Genomic DNA, 17,500 nt, shown 5'->3' with positions numbered 1-17,500 from the left:
CTTCAAGGACACAATACTCGCGTAAATCGAGAGTTGCCTGTATTATAAACTAGATTCATGTTCATTTTTCCTACCATGGTCATTTGTATTATGTTTACAGTAGGGAGTCAGAACTCATTTTGTATGTGAGTCATTGGCAGGAGATGCCTGAATGAACAAGAATGCAAAATGCTGAAGAAAGACAACTAGCATGCACTACAAATGAAAGAAATAATGTAAAGTTGGGCAGTCAGTGCCTAATTTACCCAGCTGCTCATCCTCCCACTGGTGCTGGTTGATTAATGGATATCTGGGGAAACCTGGAGAATCTGAATTGTAGTAGCACGGATGTCACTATTTCAGTGTCCCAGGGTAATGAGTTCTTACCCAGCACAGGCTCAAGTGCCAGTGAGATGGAGATGAGCACTGAAACCATACAGAGCTTAGCGAATGCCCCCAACTTTACCTTTATATCAAAACATATTACATGGTAATAAAAAAAGTTCATGATAATACTAATGTGTAACATGGCTTAAGGGTCTTGACTGTGAGAAAATAATATAGCTTATCTTTTCCAGCCTGGCCTTCTTGCGGTGCTGTGGGTTGTTTTTCCATTTCCTGACAGAAGTGCCAACCCCTGAAGAGTTGCAGTCTAGTGTGTGGGTCCCAGAGTCAGAATTTTATTGCCTCCTCCGCTACTTGGGCCTTTCTGTCAATCAGCTGAGACCCACCTTTGGTGATCCTTCTCTCTTGGAGCTAGTCAACAAGTGAGTATGCATGTAGAAATACTACTATTGTCTGAAACCACAGTAAACCCTCACTCTATCAAATTAAATTTGGAGGCACATACATTGATTAAGTCAAAACCCTTCCCACATGCCAGACAAACAATGGCAAAGCAGAGATGAATTAAAAAAAATAACTTAAAATACCTACAATGCCACAAAAGTACTAAAATACTAATAATACTGTACACTACCAGTACATAAACACAAATCCAAATACAGTCTGCCCTTGCCAAACATGAATTCCCCAAGTTTGAAATTCACAATATTACAGATGAGTAAGATATCCAAATATTTGCCCAAAACAACACTATATGCACATGCACGAGTAGCCACACACTATGGTACAGGAGATAGCAGGTGTTTGCTGGACAGAGCCAGACGAGGTGTTTTCCCCATTGTTTACTTGTTTAATTTTAATTGTTGTTGGGTGTATCCAGTTTTCTGTGGTACCTCATTATGCTGATGGCAAACCAGCAAGTTAAAAATGAGCTTTTAGTATCAATAAAAGATATATCAGTCCACATTTATGTGGATGCTGTGGAAAGGGAGTAGGTGTAAATTCAGTCTTGTGCACATGTTGCAGGCAGTGGTGCCACCATAGATACTCAGGCCTCAGAAATGTAAGAGGAGTACAGAATTTTACATGCCCAGCTTGTGTAAGGAGAAAGCAAGGGCAAGAAACTGAGAGGGATGAAATAGAGGTGAATGGAGGAAAGCTGGATGAGGTAGAACATTTCTGTTATTTGGGAGATGTTCTGGACTGTGAGGCGAGAGTGGAGAGGACAGTGAGAGCGAGAGTGGTGGCAGCGTGGTTAAAGTGGAGGGAGGTGGCTAGTTTACTTGTGAATAGCAGCATCCCTCTAAAGAGCAGAGCAGGGGTGTACCAAGTGTGTATTAGATCAGTGATGTTGTACAGAGCAGAAACATGGGCTCTAACTAGAAAATTGATGGCGGTATTGAGAGCAAGTGATCGCAGAATGCTGAGGTATATGGTGGGGATCAGGTGGCAAGACAGGATGTCCAGTGCAGATGTAGCTAACAGATGTGGAGTAGAGGACCTGGAAACAGTGCTCAGAAGGGAAAGACTCTGATGGTTTGGACATGTAAAGAGAGCAGGGGAGGATACAGTGTTGGGAGTTTTGGAGAGATTGGAGGTAGAAGGAAGGAGACCAGTTGGTAGACCTAGGAAAATGTGGAGGTGTATACAAGAAGACTTGGCATTGATGGGATTGGATGAGCATCGGGCAGATGACGGAGTAGAATGGAGGAGAGCCTTAGTGTCCAACCGCTCAGGAAGAGTGAAAACGGACGTTAAATGAAATGATGATTCATTAACCAAAGAATTGTTTTATGTATTTCAAGCACCTCTGGCTTAAAATCTTATTGCCTACCATTTTCTGTTCATAAAAGCAACTATGAACTGTACTTCATCTAATTTCTTGGCAAAACCCTGTTTTCTTGTTTTACTAGCAACATGTTTTTCCACCAGATGGTGTAGTCATGTTCGTGTTGGGCCCCTTGCTTCTGCCTCTGGCAGTGAAGGTTGTGTCAGGCATTGGACACGCATCAACCAGTTGGTCAGTCTTCCTTATGACTACTCTGAGTTGATCAACACAGTGTCACAGTTCCCCTGTCCTGCTTCCTCTGGTGATGATTCCCGCACCCCAACAATGTGCTTGGTGTGTGGCAAGATGCTTTGCTCCCAGGTAAGCTATATATACTACTTAGATTGACAAAATAAATTTGTGCAAAAACTTACCTCACCTCATCGAGAAACTTTCTCAGAAATGGAGGTAGCTAAACATAAAAGATCTAACCTCATTTGTCTTTTCGCCTGTTCAGAAAACAATAGTATATCGCTTTATGATGCCGATAAATGTGATGGGAATGTGACATGCAAACTTGCCTCTTGCCTCCAAGCTGTCATGACTTGTGGCTGTCATGACTCGGGGTTTGAACTCACATCTAGCTAAACTTGGGGCACAAATTTCAGAGTTACTGCTGTCAGACGGAATATCCAGAGAATTCTCGTCAAATGGTTGGGGCCTGCACGTACCATGCTCTTTACTGTGGGGCAGGGACAGGCATCTTTATAAGGGTTCGTGAATGTAAAATCCTTCTGCTTTCTGGACAAATTAAAGGTGAGTGTCACATTATCTTGTGAATTTTATTCTGTGTAGTTTACTATGTAATTATTTTCTTTTCTGAAAGTAGAGCAAATTGTGTTAGAAGAAACAAAAAAATAAAGGGGTGGAAGTTGGATATCACAATTCACCCATGATGATGACAGCAAGTAAATTATATTTTGTTTGGTAGGATGTAGAGGTGGGCTGGAAGCATAAGTTTGTTAATTAATAAGCTAAAAAATAGGAATGGAACATGCAGAATTTGTTAATCATGATAGAAACATGGCCTTAACCCTTTCCATCCGTGACGCAGACGTCGGCGTCACAGTATAGAAAGGGTCAAGAGGAAATGGAAGAGGATTAATCCTCTTCTAAACCTCTCCATCCTCCTCTAAATTTCTCTTAATCCTCTTCCATTTCTCCTTAAGAGGTTTAGAAGAGGATTAAGAGGAAATGGAAGAGGATTAAGAGGTTTAGAAGAGGACTAACAGTGACACCGTCGGACGCTCGTCAGTCGCGTGTCGGCGTCGCTGGAGTGAAGGGGTTAAAATGATCATAGACATTGTGACCAATCCATGAGTTTGTGAGCATGTACCTTGAGATTAAAATAGAGCAGTTAGAGATTCACTAAAGAACCAAGGTTTGATGATGATCAGAATTATGGGATTGTAAACCTCTTAAGTGTTGCAGGGATCATCATGGAGCATGTAAAAAAAAATATGTAAATTATGAGCATAGGGATTTAAAAGGGGGCAAGTGTTAAATGTTATGATATATGACATGGACTTGTCTCAAATAGTAACCACAAGGTGGAAATATCAGATGGTAAATTCAGTAAATATAACATGAGAGGCAATAGAGCCCCATAGACTCTAATCTCTCACAAGTTAGTACCACATATATATAAAGTTATACCACCTGTACTTTTGGAACAAAAAGTATCTAATCTGGTACATCAGTACCAAAACTGGCCTAGTCTGTGTTAAAAGAACTGTCAGTGCAGTTTTCTCCATCTGCATAAATCCCCCACATAACTGGTACATCACTTTATGATAAATCATGGGGATATTATGATAGTTCTGCACATTTTATCCTTAATTGGTTATTTACACCAATTTACTGCATCTTAGGTGGATATAGCATTAGGTTTGCAGACCCAAGTCCCCATGTCAATAATGTTGAGTTGCAGATCATCATCATCACCCTCTGTTTTAAGTCAGGTTTTCCCAGGATTTCTTATAAGGTTAGATGGTCAGTGATATGCTCCTAACTATTTCTGCCCATTGCCTCAGCCTCTCCAATACAATACCCAATGCTCCCAAGTCCTCTGCAACACACATGTGAATAGCTGAGTTTACTTCACTGCCACTGTGCACACTGGCTGGCAGATGTTCAGTGAATCATAGTCTGCGTTCATAAATGTTTATTTTCCAAATGCTATATTTCATAGAAGTTTAGAGTATTACTGATAAAAAATAAAATAAATAAATAAATAAATAATACTAACAGTAGATTAAAGATGATATAAGGTGTACTATTCACAAGCTTATGGTCAGATACAACAAAAATCATTCACCGCTGTGCACACTGCCCAGGGAACATTTTGTGAACTGCTGTCAACGATCAGAAACAAAAAATTATAGTGTGGAATTTTGATTATCCTGGAAATCCTTAATCCAAGAAACTTAGGGTCTACTACATATGCGTTATGTGAATAATGAATACTGAAATACAAAGTTATACTACCACCACACAAAGTTTTAAGTAGCTTGTAGCTTACTAATGGGAAAATTACATCATCAGGTTGCTTTGTGAACCCACCGTACCTGGATGAATATGGGGAGACAGACCAGGGGTTGAAACGGGGCAACCCCCTTCACCTGGATGCCACCCAGTATTCACGGCTGCACACCATGTGGCTCTCACACTCCATACCTGACACCATTGCCCACACCATGGAAAGCAACTCGAGTGTTGTGGCAACTGAGTGGCAACATCTTTAAGCCTGTCTGTACAAATAAAAGACTGAGAAATTGGACAGTGCATCAGATCTGTAGATGTTTAGGGCAAATGAATGTTAAAAAGAAGTTGCTCCACATTATTGCTAAAAAATGATAGTAGCCTTATCTTATCAATGTTACTGAAAGATAATTTTTCTTGAAAATAAATACATGACCATTATAGTCCTTATAATAAGTTTTTGCATAAGTTGTTCTCGAGATTGTTTTATAAACCAATATCAGTTGTCTGTCTTCCTTTTAGGAATTGCGTGTGTGTGTGTGTGTGTGTAAAAAAAATATATATATATATATATATATATATATATATATATATATATATATATATATATATATATATATATATATATATATATATATATATATATATATATATATATATATATATATATATATATATATATATATATATATATATATATATATATATATATATATATATATATATATATATATATATATATATATATATATATATATATATTATATTATATTATATATATATATATATATATATATATATATATATATATATATATATATTATATATATATATATTATATATATATATATATATATATATATATATATATATATATATATATATATATATTTTTTTTTTTTTTTTTTCATTGTGTACATTTTCTTTCCTTTGCTGAATGCAACATTTATGTTTCCTCAGTTTAGGAACCCACCTAGTCATTTCAAATTAATTTTCATGTCATGAAGGCTTATATCTGTAGCAATAAAGTTTAGTATTTTTACATAACGAGAAGACAATATAAGTTGAACAACAAATACCAGTGTCATGTCCTTGACTTTTTAAAGAAGCTTTCAATTTATGTATTTTATATAATAGACACCACTGTCACAGAGGTAAAGCTAAAACATGAAATTTAAAATCAAAGAGTAGGTATTCCATAGTGTTTTGGTAAGTACTTGTTGGAAAACACTGAGGTATATCCTATTTGTTGGCTCTTGATTTTGGGGGGCAGTGGGGAGGCTTATAGATGAGATATTAGTATTCATAAAAAAATTCCATGATGAATGAACATGTTACATGCATATCCAAACTAATAAAATTATAAAAATATAAATATATAAAAAAAAAGAAGTGAACAGCTATTCAGTAAAGAACAAAGCAATTTGACTGAAATATTTAGAAAGTTTTGTCCTTTCAGCTTTGTACAATTTTCATAAAAAAAGGCAAAACTAGTGTTTTTAGCTATTAATATATTTTTTAACTAGGTAAGGAACTGTTTCAGACTATAGTGTGACCAATGAGTACTTGGTTACCTTTGACTACTGCTTATCTTGGAAAGTAGTGTACTGAGAGGGAGCTAATTCATTATATATATTTTTTGTTATTATGAGGAAGCCAATCTCAAAAACATAAAACAGTGCAGGGTGTTTATGCTCATATACCTGTAGCGATATTATTTCAGTACAGAACCAGATGGGAAAGTTTAAGACTTTGTGAAAGAACTTTTTTTCAAATGTAGGAATGGAAATTATTATTATGATTATTATTATTTTCCATATGTTCTGTATTGTCTTTGTAAACCCCAATTGTTGCCTTGGCAGAATAAGGCATCAAGAAAAGCTTCAAGTAGCAAGAAAGAAAAATTCAAATTTAAAAGATCACCATGTTAAATTTGCCTCTCTGGATAATTGCTCTAGACCATAACATCAGTTATTAGCACACCACTGACACCATGCAATGCCTCCCATACTTTTGATGAGTCAACTTTACATAGTGTATTGTACTAATAATGGGCAAACATATCATACCAAGATTACCCTAGTAAAGGTTGTATATATAAGCATTTTAGTAATCCTTTATTCAAACTATTTTTAATTTACCTTTCTTGCTATGTCGATACTAATACAGCAAAAAGCAATTACACCTTCCACTGAATAATTTTCACAGGCCACCATACACTTTTGAGTTTTTAACAAATCATACTATAAGCACAGGAAACAAAATACTTTCTTCATATTCATATGACCCACAGTTATCTTGGAACTGACAGATATCACCGCCAAGGACAAAATTATTCTGACCATGTGATCAACTGAGGTTGAGGTTGTCTCAAAAATGCTTACAGGAAAAGCCTGCAGGGCACATGATGTTGAAAATAGCCACCAGGCAGATGATTAATATTACACAGATTTTACTCTGCTACAGCTCAATTATGAAGTGTATTATATATCCGATGATAGACATACCACTTAGATTCTAAAAGAAATATTGAAAAATATACAAGTAAATAATGTTTGCAATGTGGCTGGTGAGTTTTCAGCCTATCGCAAAGAGAAGATTAACACAAAACTGGCATTAGTTGGATTCATTACCATTTATGGGAATAGTAAGAAAGGGGGTTACAAGTACTCACTTTGGTACAAGAAAGTCTACACTAAATCATACCTTCCTCTAGTGGTACTGATGTTCAACTTGTTCCCTTAATATACAAGCTGTTTTTAGTCAACAAAAGTTCTCTATCTGCCAACAAATGTGTATAAATTCAGTTCAATGCACTATGCTACAATATCTGAAACAATTTACTCCATTTGGTGGCTATTATTCAAATACAAAAAGCCAAACCCTAGTTAAGAGAAGGCAACTCCATTTACGCTCATGTATGCTGCATGAGAAAGGGATGGAGCCCAAGGCACAAGAACACCTGACCAGACTATCTACAAAAACAAGAGGGCTACTTCTTGATCAGGAGGTAATCCAGGAGGGCCGCAATGTATTTGATTTTTTCCTAGATTCTTTTTCATATGTATATTAAACATTTATATTCACAATAAAATCAAGTTTAGCTATTTGAAGAATAAAAAAAAAAGTAGCTTCACATTACCTACACTGGATGTCTACCAACTGTGGTAGCATGTAGTAATTGTGTCATGCAAAGGTTTCAAAGCTAAAGATGTTTCCTTGGTTGATGTCCAACTTTTTTCATCAGTAATTTTGGACTAACTTTTCTGAGCAGTGTCCTCTCCAGAGTCTGTTAAACACTAGATCAATGTCAACAAGCCTCGCAAATGTATCTTGCACTTGCCAATTTGACAGGAAAAATAAAACATGAATACCCTATGTAGAAACTTATAATTAAAGTTGCTACAGTTATTGTGGGTAAACAATGATCATCTATTTTGCTGTATTTGGTGATCAGGAATGTCTGAATGTTTGGATAAAAGATATTTGATATAATTATGTCTAGTTACAAAACTAAGTTTAGGATTATTGAGCAGAATTAGGACCTATTTGCAAAGAAGACGACGACCCCAGCTTTTACAAGTTTACAAAGATGAATTATGTATTAGACTAGTTGTTATCTAAACCAACAAGGAGTCTTTATAAGTATGTTTTTTTTCTGGTTGAAAAGTGAAACTTTTGATTGATTATGGATAGACTGGTTATGCTTCCCACTTAGTGTTTCTTATATGCATATATTCTTTCACCTTGCACAGACTCATTTTGATTGTACACAATTTTAGCTTGTGACAATCACTTTGATGCCTTGAATGGTGAATAAGAAAAAGTACATAAGAATACAATGTTTTGCATACTCTTGTTTATCAGGAAAGTAGCCACTACAGTGTGCCCTCACTCAGCATTCAAGGACATGATAGAGTTTGTTAGAAACAATTTTCAGATAGTCTTAATTTTGAAGATTGTATTGAACCAAAATGGTTACCTCTACATTGTTGTAAGGGGGCAAATGTGCCTACATTGCAAGTATATAATTGAAGTAATTTTACTTCCCCCAACTAAATCAATTTTGAAAGCAAAATTCAGAACATTGCCAAATGTGTGAACTGCAAAAGTAACTAGCCCCTTTCTACATTTGTTGCTTAAGTTTTACTTGCCCAGAGAAACTGCTGAGCTTGGAGCCATAGGTGGGAGAGATGTCCCCCCCAGCATATGCTCCCATTGATTGATTAAGTTTATTAATATTTTTTTAAAAGTTTGTGCATAATAAATAGGAGTGTTCCACATATATGCTTCTCCAGCTTGTGTCCTGAAGGAAGCACCATCCATCAGGTTATGTAGGTTCTACACTATTGTGTATTGCAGATGTTTAATTTTAAATTTCTTACATGATGTACATAAAATTTTAATATTGAAATCAAGTGCCTTTTCAGTCCCAACCCTTTTTTTTTTTTTTTTTTTTTTTTTTTTAGCATGACATTGTCAGGAAGATTGATAATGTGGTGAGCTGAAGTTGCTTTTACGTTCTAGCCACCATTGTGTATGCATATTCAAACTTGCAACCGAGTTAGTTTTTAGAGTTTGAATTATCAAGGAAAAAGTTGAAATGTCAGTCTATCAAAGTTTGCAACCCACATTACTCATTTGTACAAGAACATCACCAAGTTTACAACTGCCTTCATTGTGCCCGAGTGTAGCAGTCTTGAGTACTCCAGACGATTACACCTGAGTAAAAGGGAGATTGCCCTTGCATTGGCTCTTCAAGGATAATTACTTAGCTCTGTGCTTAACATGAAGATGAGGAAATAAGATTGTCTTGCATAATATTTTACCTCTTGGAGCCTAGCAAGACACCTTGAAACAGCTCAGAAAATCCAAGATGTGTACTTATGAGTGTTCAAGTTCTCCTAATTGTTACTTTGTACAAAGAAGGCACTTGCAGCATAGCATGATTAAATAGTTGTGGAATTTTCATTGCAGCTGATCTGTTATTAGTCCTCATTACATTCCATATTGGATATTAGAAAGAAGGTTGAAGATACATACATACGTGTCATATTCAGCATTGTTTCAGAACCTTTAGATATTCAATGTGAAGAAGAGCATAACAGACAATGGAGATGATGCAAGTATATTAGTAGCATAACAGACATAATGGAGATGATGCAAGTATATTAGTAGCATAACAGACAGAATGGAGATGATGCAAGTATATTAGTAGCATAACAGACAGAATGGAGATGATGCAAGTTTAGTAGTAGCATAACAGACATAATGGAGATGATGCAAGTTTAGTAGTAGCATAACAGACAGAATGGAGATGATGCAAGTTTAGTAGTAGCATAACAGACAGAATGGAGATGATGCAAGTTTAGTAGTAGCATAACAGACAATGGAGATTATGCAAATTTAGTATTAGCATAACAGACAGAATGGAGATGATGCAAGTTTAGTAGTAGCATAACAGACAGAATGGAGATGATGCAAGTTTAGTAGTAGCGTAACAGACAGAATGGAGATGATGCAAATTTAGTAGTAGCATAACAGACAGAATGGAGATGATGCAAATTTAGTAGTAGCATAACAGACAATGAAGATGATGCAAGTATAGAAGTAGCATAACAGACAATGGAGATGATGCAAGTAGTCTTTAATTAATGAAGCGGGATGTGGACTGAATGAACCGGTTGGAAGAACAGGGGAGTACATGTGACTGTGGGAGAGGTAACTCATGATTGCTGCTATAAAGGATTTCGTGAAGAAAGTGGCATGCAAGGTGTAGATAACTTTATGCCGGGTATCGTTATCCAAGGTCAGGGGAGGGGTTCATGGTACAGAAGAAGGGTCAAACTGCCGCAAGGGTCATAAAACTTCCCCTGGAAATACCTAAAACTACGAAAGCCTTGTTAAACATGTGTGCTTGGGCGCCGAAATGTTTAAGCTGTAAGTAGGCTACTTTAGTAGTGGCCACTTCAATTTGTCTTAGTCTGAGGTAGGAGTTCCGGAGCTTAACATGCAGGTAGGGCTAGCCAGGTGGTAATTTAGGTAATTGCATGTGTACCTACTCAGGAATATCATCAGTATTTACATTCTAATTCCTTTTTCTGTTAACAAACCTCAACATGTGTTTTTATTTTTGTACACTGGAGATTTATATTTTTTGTAATGCCTAGTCAGAAGTTTGTCTGCAAGACAATCATTCCCCTTTGTTGTATTTTACAACAATAAATATTTCAATTCAATTCAATTCAAGTAGGGCTAGCTTTGATTCAAGTGGTATCTCCTGCTCACTTAACTGCAAATTTTCCCATAAATAATAATAATAAGCGCCATTTTAGGCATTTTTTCGATTGCGTCGTATACTGCATATATACCGGCCTTCACTGACCCTTCTTCTAACGTTAATTGAAGTTTGGTGCTACGTAAATATAAGGCACTGAAAAGAGTGTTGATGATCCCCAGGTTTGAGTTTTGGTGGTTCAAACGGCCGCGTAGACCGCATACTAAAGTAGCACCCAATGTGGTCTTATACGTACAGTCGTTTAATCTTGATCTTGATCTTGATAATAATGCGCAGGGCACCTGTGCAGGTGCATATTACACGCATATTTGGGTTGGCTGTCAGGGGACGGGAGCCGAGTGTGCAGGGGAGGGAAGTGAATCAAGTTAGTGTCGGTGTGTTGTGGTGATAATTATAAGTGATCGTGTGTATATGATTTCTTAATGAGTCCCAAAATGAGTACCGCAGTCTAAAATCTGTTGAAGGAGGCTGTTCCAATCACGTATGGTGCTTGGAAAGTATGAGTCAGGGACGTATTTAGGACCCAACTCGGAGGCGAAAGAAGCGCAGAGGGTAATTCTGATCGGAATTACCCTAAAAACTCTGCGCTGTGACATACATTAGGGCCAATTTATGTGTTATTGTATTTAGCAGTAACACTGAAAATATGGCGTCATAAAACTTTCAAGGTCATTATCAAATTATATGGTAAAGCGCATATAAGCACATTAAGCGCTGTAAGGGGCACAGCTATAGTAGATGGCCGCCTCTAGCCCCCCCCCCAAATGCCAATTATTACGGGCCTGCATATGCACATTAAGACAGTTTTGTTTTGAAAATAGCATATCCCCAACGAAATCCCCCCCCCCCCAAAAAAAAAAAAAAAACACACAACACGGATCCGTGTTCATAGCGATCCGCTTGTTGTTGGTAAACATAAGGGGGACAGCTAGGAACAAGAGGGCAGCCCGGAACGTACGACACCGGCAACTCTGGCGAGAGGCATTTTTTGAGTCTAGCTAGACTCATGAGTCGTGGACGGAGGAACATCGCGGTTGTACGCTGCTCTCAGATCGTGGCTGAAAACGTTGAGGACAACGTCGAGTGGACTCGGGCCAACACTCATATGCTGATTGATGTTCTGAAGCAGCACCCCTGCATCCTGCAGGTGAAAAATAAACATTATACCCAGGGCCATGATTTTACCTAAAGATAAAAATGACTGGCGAGGCGACTCGTGCACTGCCTCACGGAGGATATAGTGTGAACACCACCCCCTGTGAGGCCGTGTGTCGATCGCCTCATAGGAGTCTTCTCGTGAGGCCTACTAGTGTGGACGCGGCTTAAGAGGACACGATGTTATCTACTCTGGTATGAGTGCTTGTATGCGTCAGTGTTGGTGTGACATATATGTTTGGATTGATTGATTGATAGTTTATTGTTGCAGGTAAACAACAAGGGAGAAGGGAGGAACATGCCATCCCAACCCCCAGGCAGGACAGAGTTATTTTATTTGATTGTGTGTCTTACGAGTACGTTGACTGTTTGCGTCGTGTAAGTATGTATGTGGATCAGTGTCAATGTGAGTAACACATAATGTAACACAAGAAGCACATAACCCAAGAAACACATAACCCAAGAAACACATAACGCAAGCATTCGGACGCCGTTATCAGCTGTTGTTGGGAGGGAGAAGGAGGCGGAGAACCAGAAAGAAGAGGAGGGAGGAGGAGGAGGCGGGGAGGAGGGGCCAGCGAGGGGCGGGATTCGCGGGAGACTCGTAGTAGACCTGTCGAGTACTTGTCAAACTGGAGGCTCAGAAGGTGCAGGAAATGACGTTCGTTCACTGTGAGTAGCTATTATTTGAACTGTTTCTTGCTTTTAGGGTCCACAGTAGGTTGACATTCCATTGATGGCTCATGCAGTAGGTGTCAGCACTAATAAAGCCCGTATCCTCAAACGTATTAGCACCTCATCTCGCCTGTTAGGAAAGCCCCTCATAGAAGTTGCTGGGGTTTTCATGGACTGTTTTGTGATCCTAGTGATAGTTTTACACGACGTCTGCATCTTGAACGGGAAAATCACCTATGAAAACCTGGTTAATCTTCTCTGTGGTCTTGTCAGTAGTCGTAACGGGAGCCCGATACGTCTTGGAATATGGACCTCAGCCATGGGGGGGTTCAAAGGCACTCTATTCCAGCCCCAGAGTGCCTTTCTGTGCCCTCGGGGTGTGCATCTACATCCCTGCAGGGACTAACACCCCCCAGTGGTTCTAGATGGCATGGTACATCCTTATCAAGTCCACTTTACTCTTCTTCTTCTTTTGGAGTGTTTTATGGGGCTAGTTAGGCTGTGGGGCAGGGTTGGCAATGATTAAATCATCGATTTTTTTACTAAAAAAATAATTTTGTTGATTTTTTTTACTAAAAGTATTCTATAAGTTAAATGATGTGCTCCAAAGATGGTAAAGTAAAACAACCTATTCATGTGCAATGATTCATTTATTTTCTTCAAGGTATATTAAAAAAAAAATCCTACATTATTATATTCTCTTGCTCTAATGTTGACAACTTGCCATATATTTTTTACTAGCTAAAAAATCAGCCTCCTTTAGTCTTTATTAACTTGGTAGGCAATGTATCATAATAATAACCAAGGTTAGCAACCAACCAAACAGTAACAGAATAAAAGTAGATATTCTTCTCTGTGGTAATAATATAATATGCTGTCATGAAAATGACAACTTTGGCAACTCTCTCTATCCTAAACCTGGTCCTGTACCAACTACAAACAAGTACTGAACAAGTATGTATCTGGATCCTTGACTGTGCTCAGACTTACAGGCCCTAAACTTAAACTTAAATTAACCTATGGAGACTTTCAAATCACTCAGCAGGGTAAATATATATTAAAAAAAAAATTAAATAAATAAATAAAAAATCAGTAAAATAAAAAAAATCTGATTTTTTTTATTTTTTTTTAAATAAAAAAAATCACCAACCCTGCTGTGGGGCCACAGCCTCCATAGCCCTGTCAGTGTTAGTTACTATCAGGTGTTTTTAAGTTTGTCGTTCCGTCACCAAAGTGGGGGTTAGATCCTGTCAAGTTGCCCTGACTTCAGCAGGAAGGTTTGCGTACACTTGAGGGCTTGGAAGGCCGTGTTGGGGCTGAGGGTGTTGCTGCCCAGCAGGTCCTCTAGGGTTGGCCTGTGAATGTGGAGTCTGGTTAGGGATGCTCTGAGGTTGGTGCAGAGGGAGTGGAATCTTGGGCAGTGGAGGAGGCGGTGTTCCGGTGTGTCAGGTTGTGTGTGGCACCATGGGCAGCGTGGGTCCTGGACTATGTTCAGTCTGTGCAGGTGGGCATTGAGGCGGGTGTGGCCAATCCTCAGGTGGGTGATGGCTGTATCGAGGGGGCGACTGGGGGAGTAGGTCCGCTCCACCTTATTCTCTTCACTTACTGTGTCGGAGTGTCCTCAGGGTCACAAACATTTATCACAATTTATTAAACCTAACACTTGTAGCCTAGCTTTTGGGAGGGGACTTTGCCTTCCTTTTGATGCCAGGTATGTTTTAAGTGAAGGTTTGAGTTTAAACGACAGGAAAAAAAACATTTTGCAGAGGCAAACTATTTCCAATGGAAATTTATAAAGATAACATTATCAGAAAAAAATACTGTCAAACACATTGTTTGGGTTATATTGGGGATAAATACCTAATTTTTCTGATAAACTTATCTTGAACCATTTTTTGTCAAATTGTTGATTCCTGTAATTATTTTCCCTTCACTTAAACTCACCCCCGCCAGTCACTGCGAGTCATTTTCTTCTTGTTACCATTTGTCTTATTAATGAGGGGGTCTGTAAGTTTGGTTATATTTTAATTATTTGGCTTAATTGATTTTGATGTGTGAAGATTAGTGTCAGCATGGAAGGTGATTGCAGCGTCGGGGCGGTCCGCTTACCTCATGGCCTCTAGGGCTGAAGTGCTTATATTACACTTAAAATTGCATAATTACATTGGCGGCAAAATGTTTTACTCTTGATTTGCTTTTTTTTTAGTAGAAATCAATATACTAGTTTGGGGGAAGGTGGGGATAATTCAGGAAGCGAGTGATTTCTGATGAGACTAGTTAGCAGATTAAATAAACACATCAGAGCTTCCCGGAGAAATAAGGGTTCAACAGTCATTGTGATTTGGGTGCTTTTTGGGATACTATTTTCTTTTTATTTTAAACATTTTAATAACCCGATCAATAGGTTCCATGATATTACTATTGGTCAGGACCAGCACAGCATAGATGATTTTCACTCATTAATCTGTAGATCTCTATTTTCTGAATATTTTGAACACCATCAGTAAGTTCTGGAAATTACTAATAACAAATGACTATCAATAAAAAAAAAAATAAAAAAAACCTGTCACTCCTGTGTGTGAATGTTGACACCAACACTTCATGAGAAATGTATGTTCATGCATTGGTTAACTGCCACCAATACGTGTTACTATGATGACCACTGTGACACCAGTAGGTTACTTTTTTAGTGGTGCAAGTTTACTAGGTTAAGATTGTTTTTTATCAAGTGCCCATATCTTGTTTCCTACCTCACAAACTACTATTCTGGTGCCATAATATGTTTTCTAACCTTATAAATCTTGGGAAAGCATATATAGATAATAAATCAATTGTGAAAGTAGCAATAAAGTATGCAAAACCTTGCGACCATGGGTGCTGGAGTAGCCCAAAGCTATGAAATGTGCAAATGCAGGTAGGTTAAGGGGGATGAAACTCTCCTGTATAGAGGTTAGATATATATTTATCAGTCTTTTTATTGACCCAAAGGGAGTTTTAGGGGGTCAATCCCCCCATAGGAAATATATGTATATTTCTCAATGAGAAGAGATAAATTCTTAATAGGGCATTTGCCTCCAAAAGGAACTAACTAACCAACCAACAAATAAGTGACTAACTAACTTTATAACTAGTATATTTAGATATGTAATGACCTAAGATGTGGATCAAGACTCCAAAGGCCTTAACACATGGGGTACCCTTTGGCCAGAGTTCAAATCCTGGATGAAATGTTGGGAAAAATAATTATTTTCCTGTGTAGATCAATTATATATGTGCTTTGAATAGTGGAAATACCCCCTATGACATATATACATCTTGTATATATGTATAATATATATATATATATATATATATATATATATATATATATATATATATATATATATATATATATATATATATATATATATATATATATATAAGAGAGAGAGAGAGAATTTCAGATTTAGCTTCTAACTTCTAGATGTGTTAGCAATGGATGCACATAAGTTATGCCTAAATTGTATCGAGCACTGTTTAGGCCTCACCTAGATTATGATGTTCTGTTTCGGTGCCCATATTACAGATTCCCTTAACAATGACCAAACCTATCCAAGGACTTGCAAACTTTGGTAATGGTTGAATTAGGGGCAAATTCTAAGGTTGCAGTTTCGGAGTCAATGAGACATTGGCCCTTGTAGTAGTATGAATGATAATTAAGATAATTGTTAAGTTTTATTTTGCCCTGAGGCATATAAAAAAACACCTTAGCAAACTACCTCAACCTTGATAATAACCTAAAAAGGCCTTAAAAGTCACCCACCGCCCAAGTAGCATTGTAGCCTCATCGAAGTATCCTAACTCGTCACCCACAAATAGCATAGTCTCCTAAAATCATATAACTTAACCACATCTAACTTTATTCATTGTAAAGCCTCGTTCACACTGTGCCGACTCTGGGCCAAGATCTGGGCCACGGCAACCCAGCGACTCGGGGTATACGAGGTCTTGGCTTTGAAATAATGTGAAAGGGTCGCACATGATCGGAAAGAGGTCTAGAAACGATCGCCGAATGCTGAGTTGGCACAGTGTTAAGGGGGCCTCAAAGTCGATGGGTTGTCGTGGCCCGGAGTCGGCACAGTGTGAACGGTGCTTAATTCAACCTTGATAACTTAAAAAGGCCTCCAAAAGTCACCCACTGCTCATAAATAGCATCGTAGCCTCATCCGAGCAGGGGCCTCAAGAAGTAACAGCAGCTGGATTTAGTTATATATATCTATATATATAGATATATATATATATATATAGATAGATATATCTATATATATATATATATATATATATTTTTTTAATTATTATTATTATTATTATTTTGTTGTTGTTGTTGTTGTTGTTGTTGTTGTTGTTGTTGTTGTTGTTGTTGTTGGTGTGTGTGTGTGTGTGTGTGTGTGTGTGTGTGTGTGTGTGTGTGTGTGTGTGTGAACAGTCAACACTGAGCGGCAGTTAGGGTTCCGGGAGCAGCAAAGACAGACGTGCTGTAGCCTGTTTAGGAGGTGGGCCTCAGAACTGGTGACGTCGCGGTGGGGGCCTGTGAGAGTGCCAAGCCTAGTGCTTTCTCTATCTCGCCCCTGTGTCACTGTGTGCTGTGTGTGTGGATCTACAGTGAGGGTGTAAGCTAGATGAGTGTGCGTGATTTGTTGTGTGATGAAGCTCTTTGCTCACCAAACTGTCTCTGCCCCCCCCAAGAAAAATCTGAAATG

At 38.0% G+C, this 17,500-nt stretch overlaps 2 protein-coding genes across 14 annotated transcripts in view; both read left to right on the top strand.

The window, feature by feature from the left end:
* The window catches only part of LOC127004090 (E3 ubiquitin-protein ligase UBR2-like), a 45,115-nt gene extending 39,931 nt beyond the window's left edge, over positions 1–5,184 (top strand). For all 5 annotated transcript variants that reach the window (XM_050871425.1, XM_050871424.1, XM_050871422.1 and 2 more), the window contains 4 exons: positions 558–746; positions 2,257–2,473; positions 2,761–2,908; positions 4,697–5,184. In XM_050871425.1, coding sequence (XP_050727382.1) covers positions 558–746; positions 2,257–2,473; positions 2,761–2,908; positions 4,697–4,896 — 754 coding nt within the window. In that variant the 3' untranslated portion in view covers positions 4,897–5,184. The remainder of the gene's footprint in view (positions 1–557; positions 747–2,256; positions 2,474–2,760; positions 2,909–4,696) is intronic.
* Positions 1–17,500, top strand: part of LOC127004091 (endoribonuclease Dicer-like) — a 109,055-nt gene that overhangs the window by 44,849 nt on the left and 46,706 nt on the right. For 4 of the 9 annotated variants that reach the window (XM_050871432.1, XM_050871429.1, XM_050871428.1 and 1 more), the window contains exon 1: positions 12,916–13,008. The exons of 1 other annotated variant lie outside the window; for it this stretch is intronic. In XM_050871432.1, coding sequence (XP_050727389.1) covers positions 12,931–13,008 — 78 coding nt within the window. In that variant the 5' untranslated portion in view covers positions 12,916–12,930. Of the gene's footprint in view, positions 1–11,922; positions 12,079–12,174; positions 12,282–12,593; positions 12,759–12,915; positions 13,009–17,244; positions 17,294–17,500 lie in introns of those variants that run through there. 4 more of the 9 variants (XM_050871431.1, XM_050871433.1, XM_050871434.1 and 1 more) reach the window with 4 other exon arrangements.

Source organism: Eriocheir sinensis, chromosome 27 (assembly GCF_024679095.1).
Source record: "Eriocheir sinensis breed Jianghai 21 chromosome 27, ASM2467909v1, whole genome shotgun sequence".
Classification (NCBI taxonomy): domain Eukaryota; kingdom Metazoa; phylum Arthropoda; class Malacostraca; order Decapoda; family Varunidae; genus Eriocheir; species Eriocheir sinensis.
Note: the sequence above shows the minus strand (reverse complement) of the source record. Positions and strands in the feature narration are given on the sequence as shown.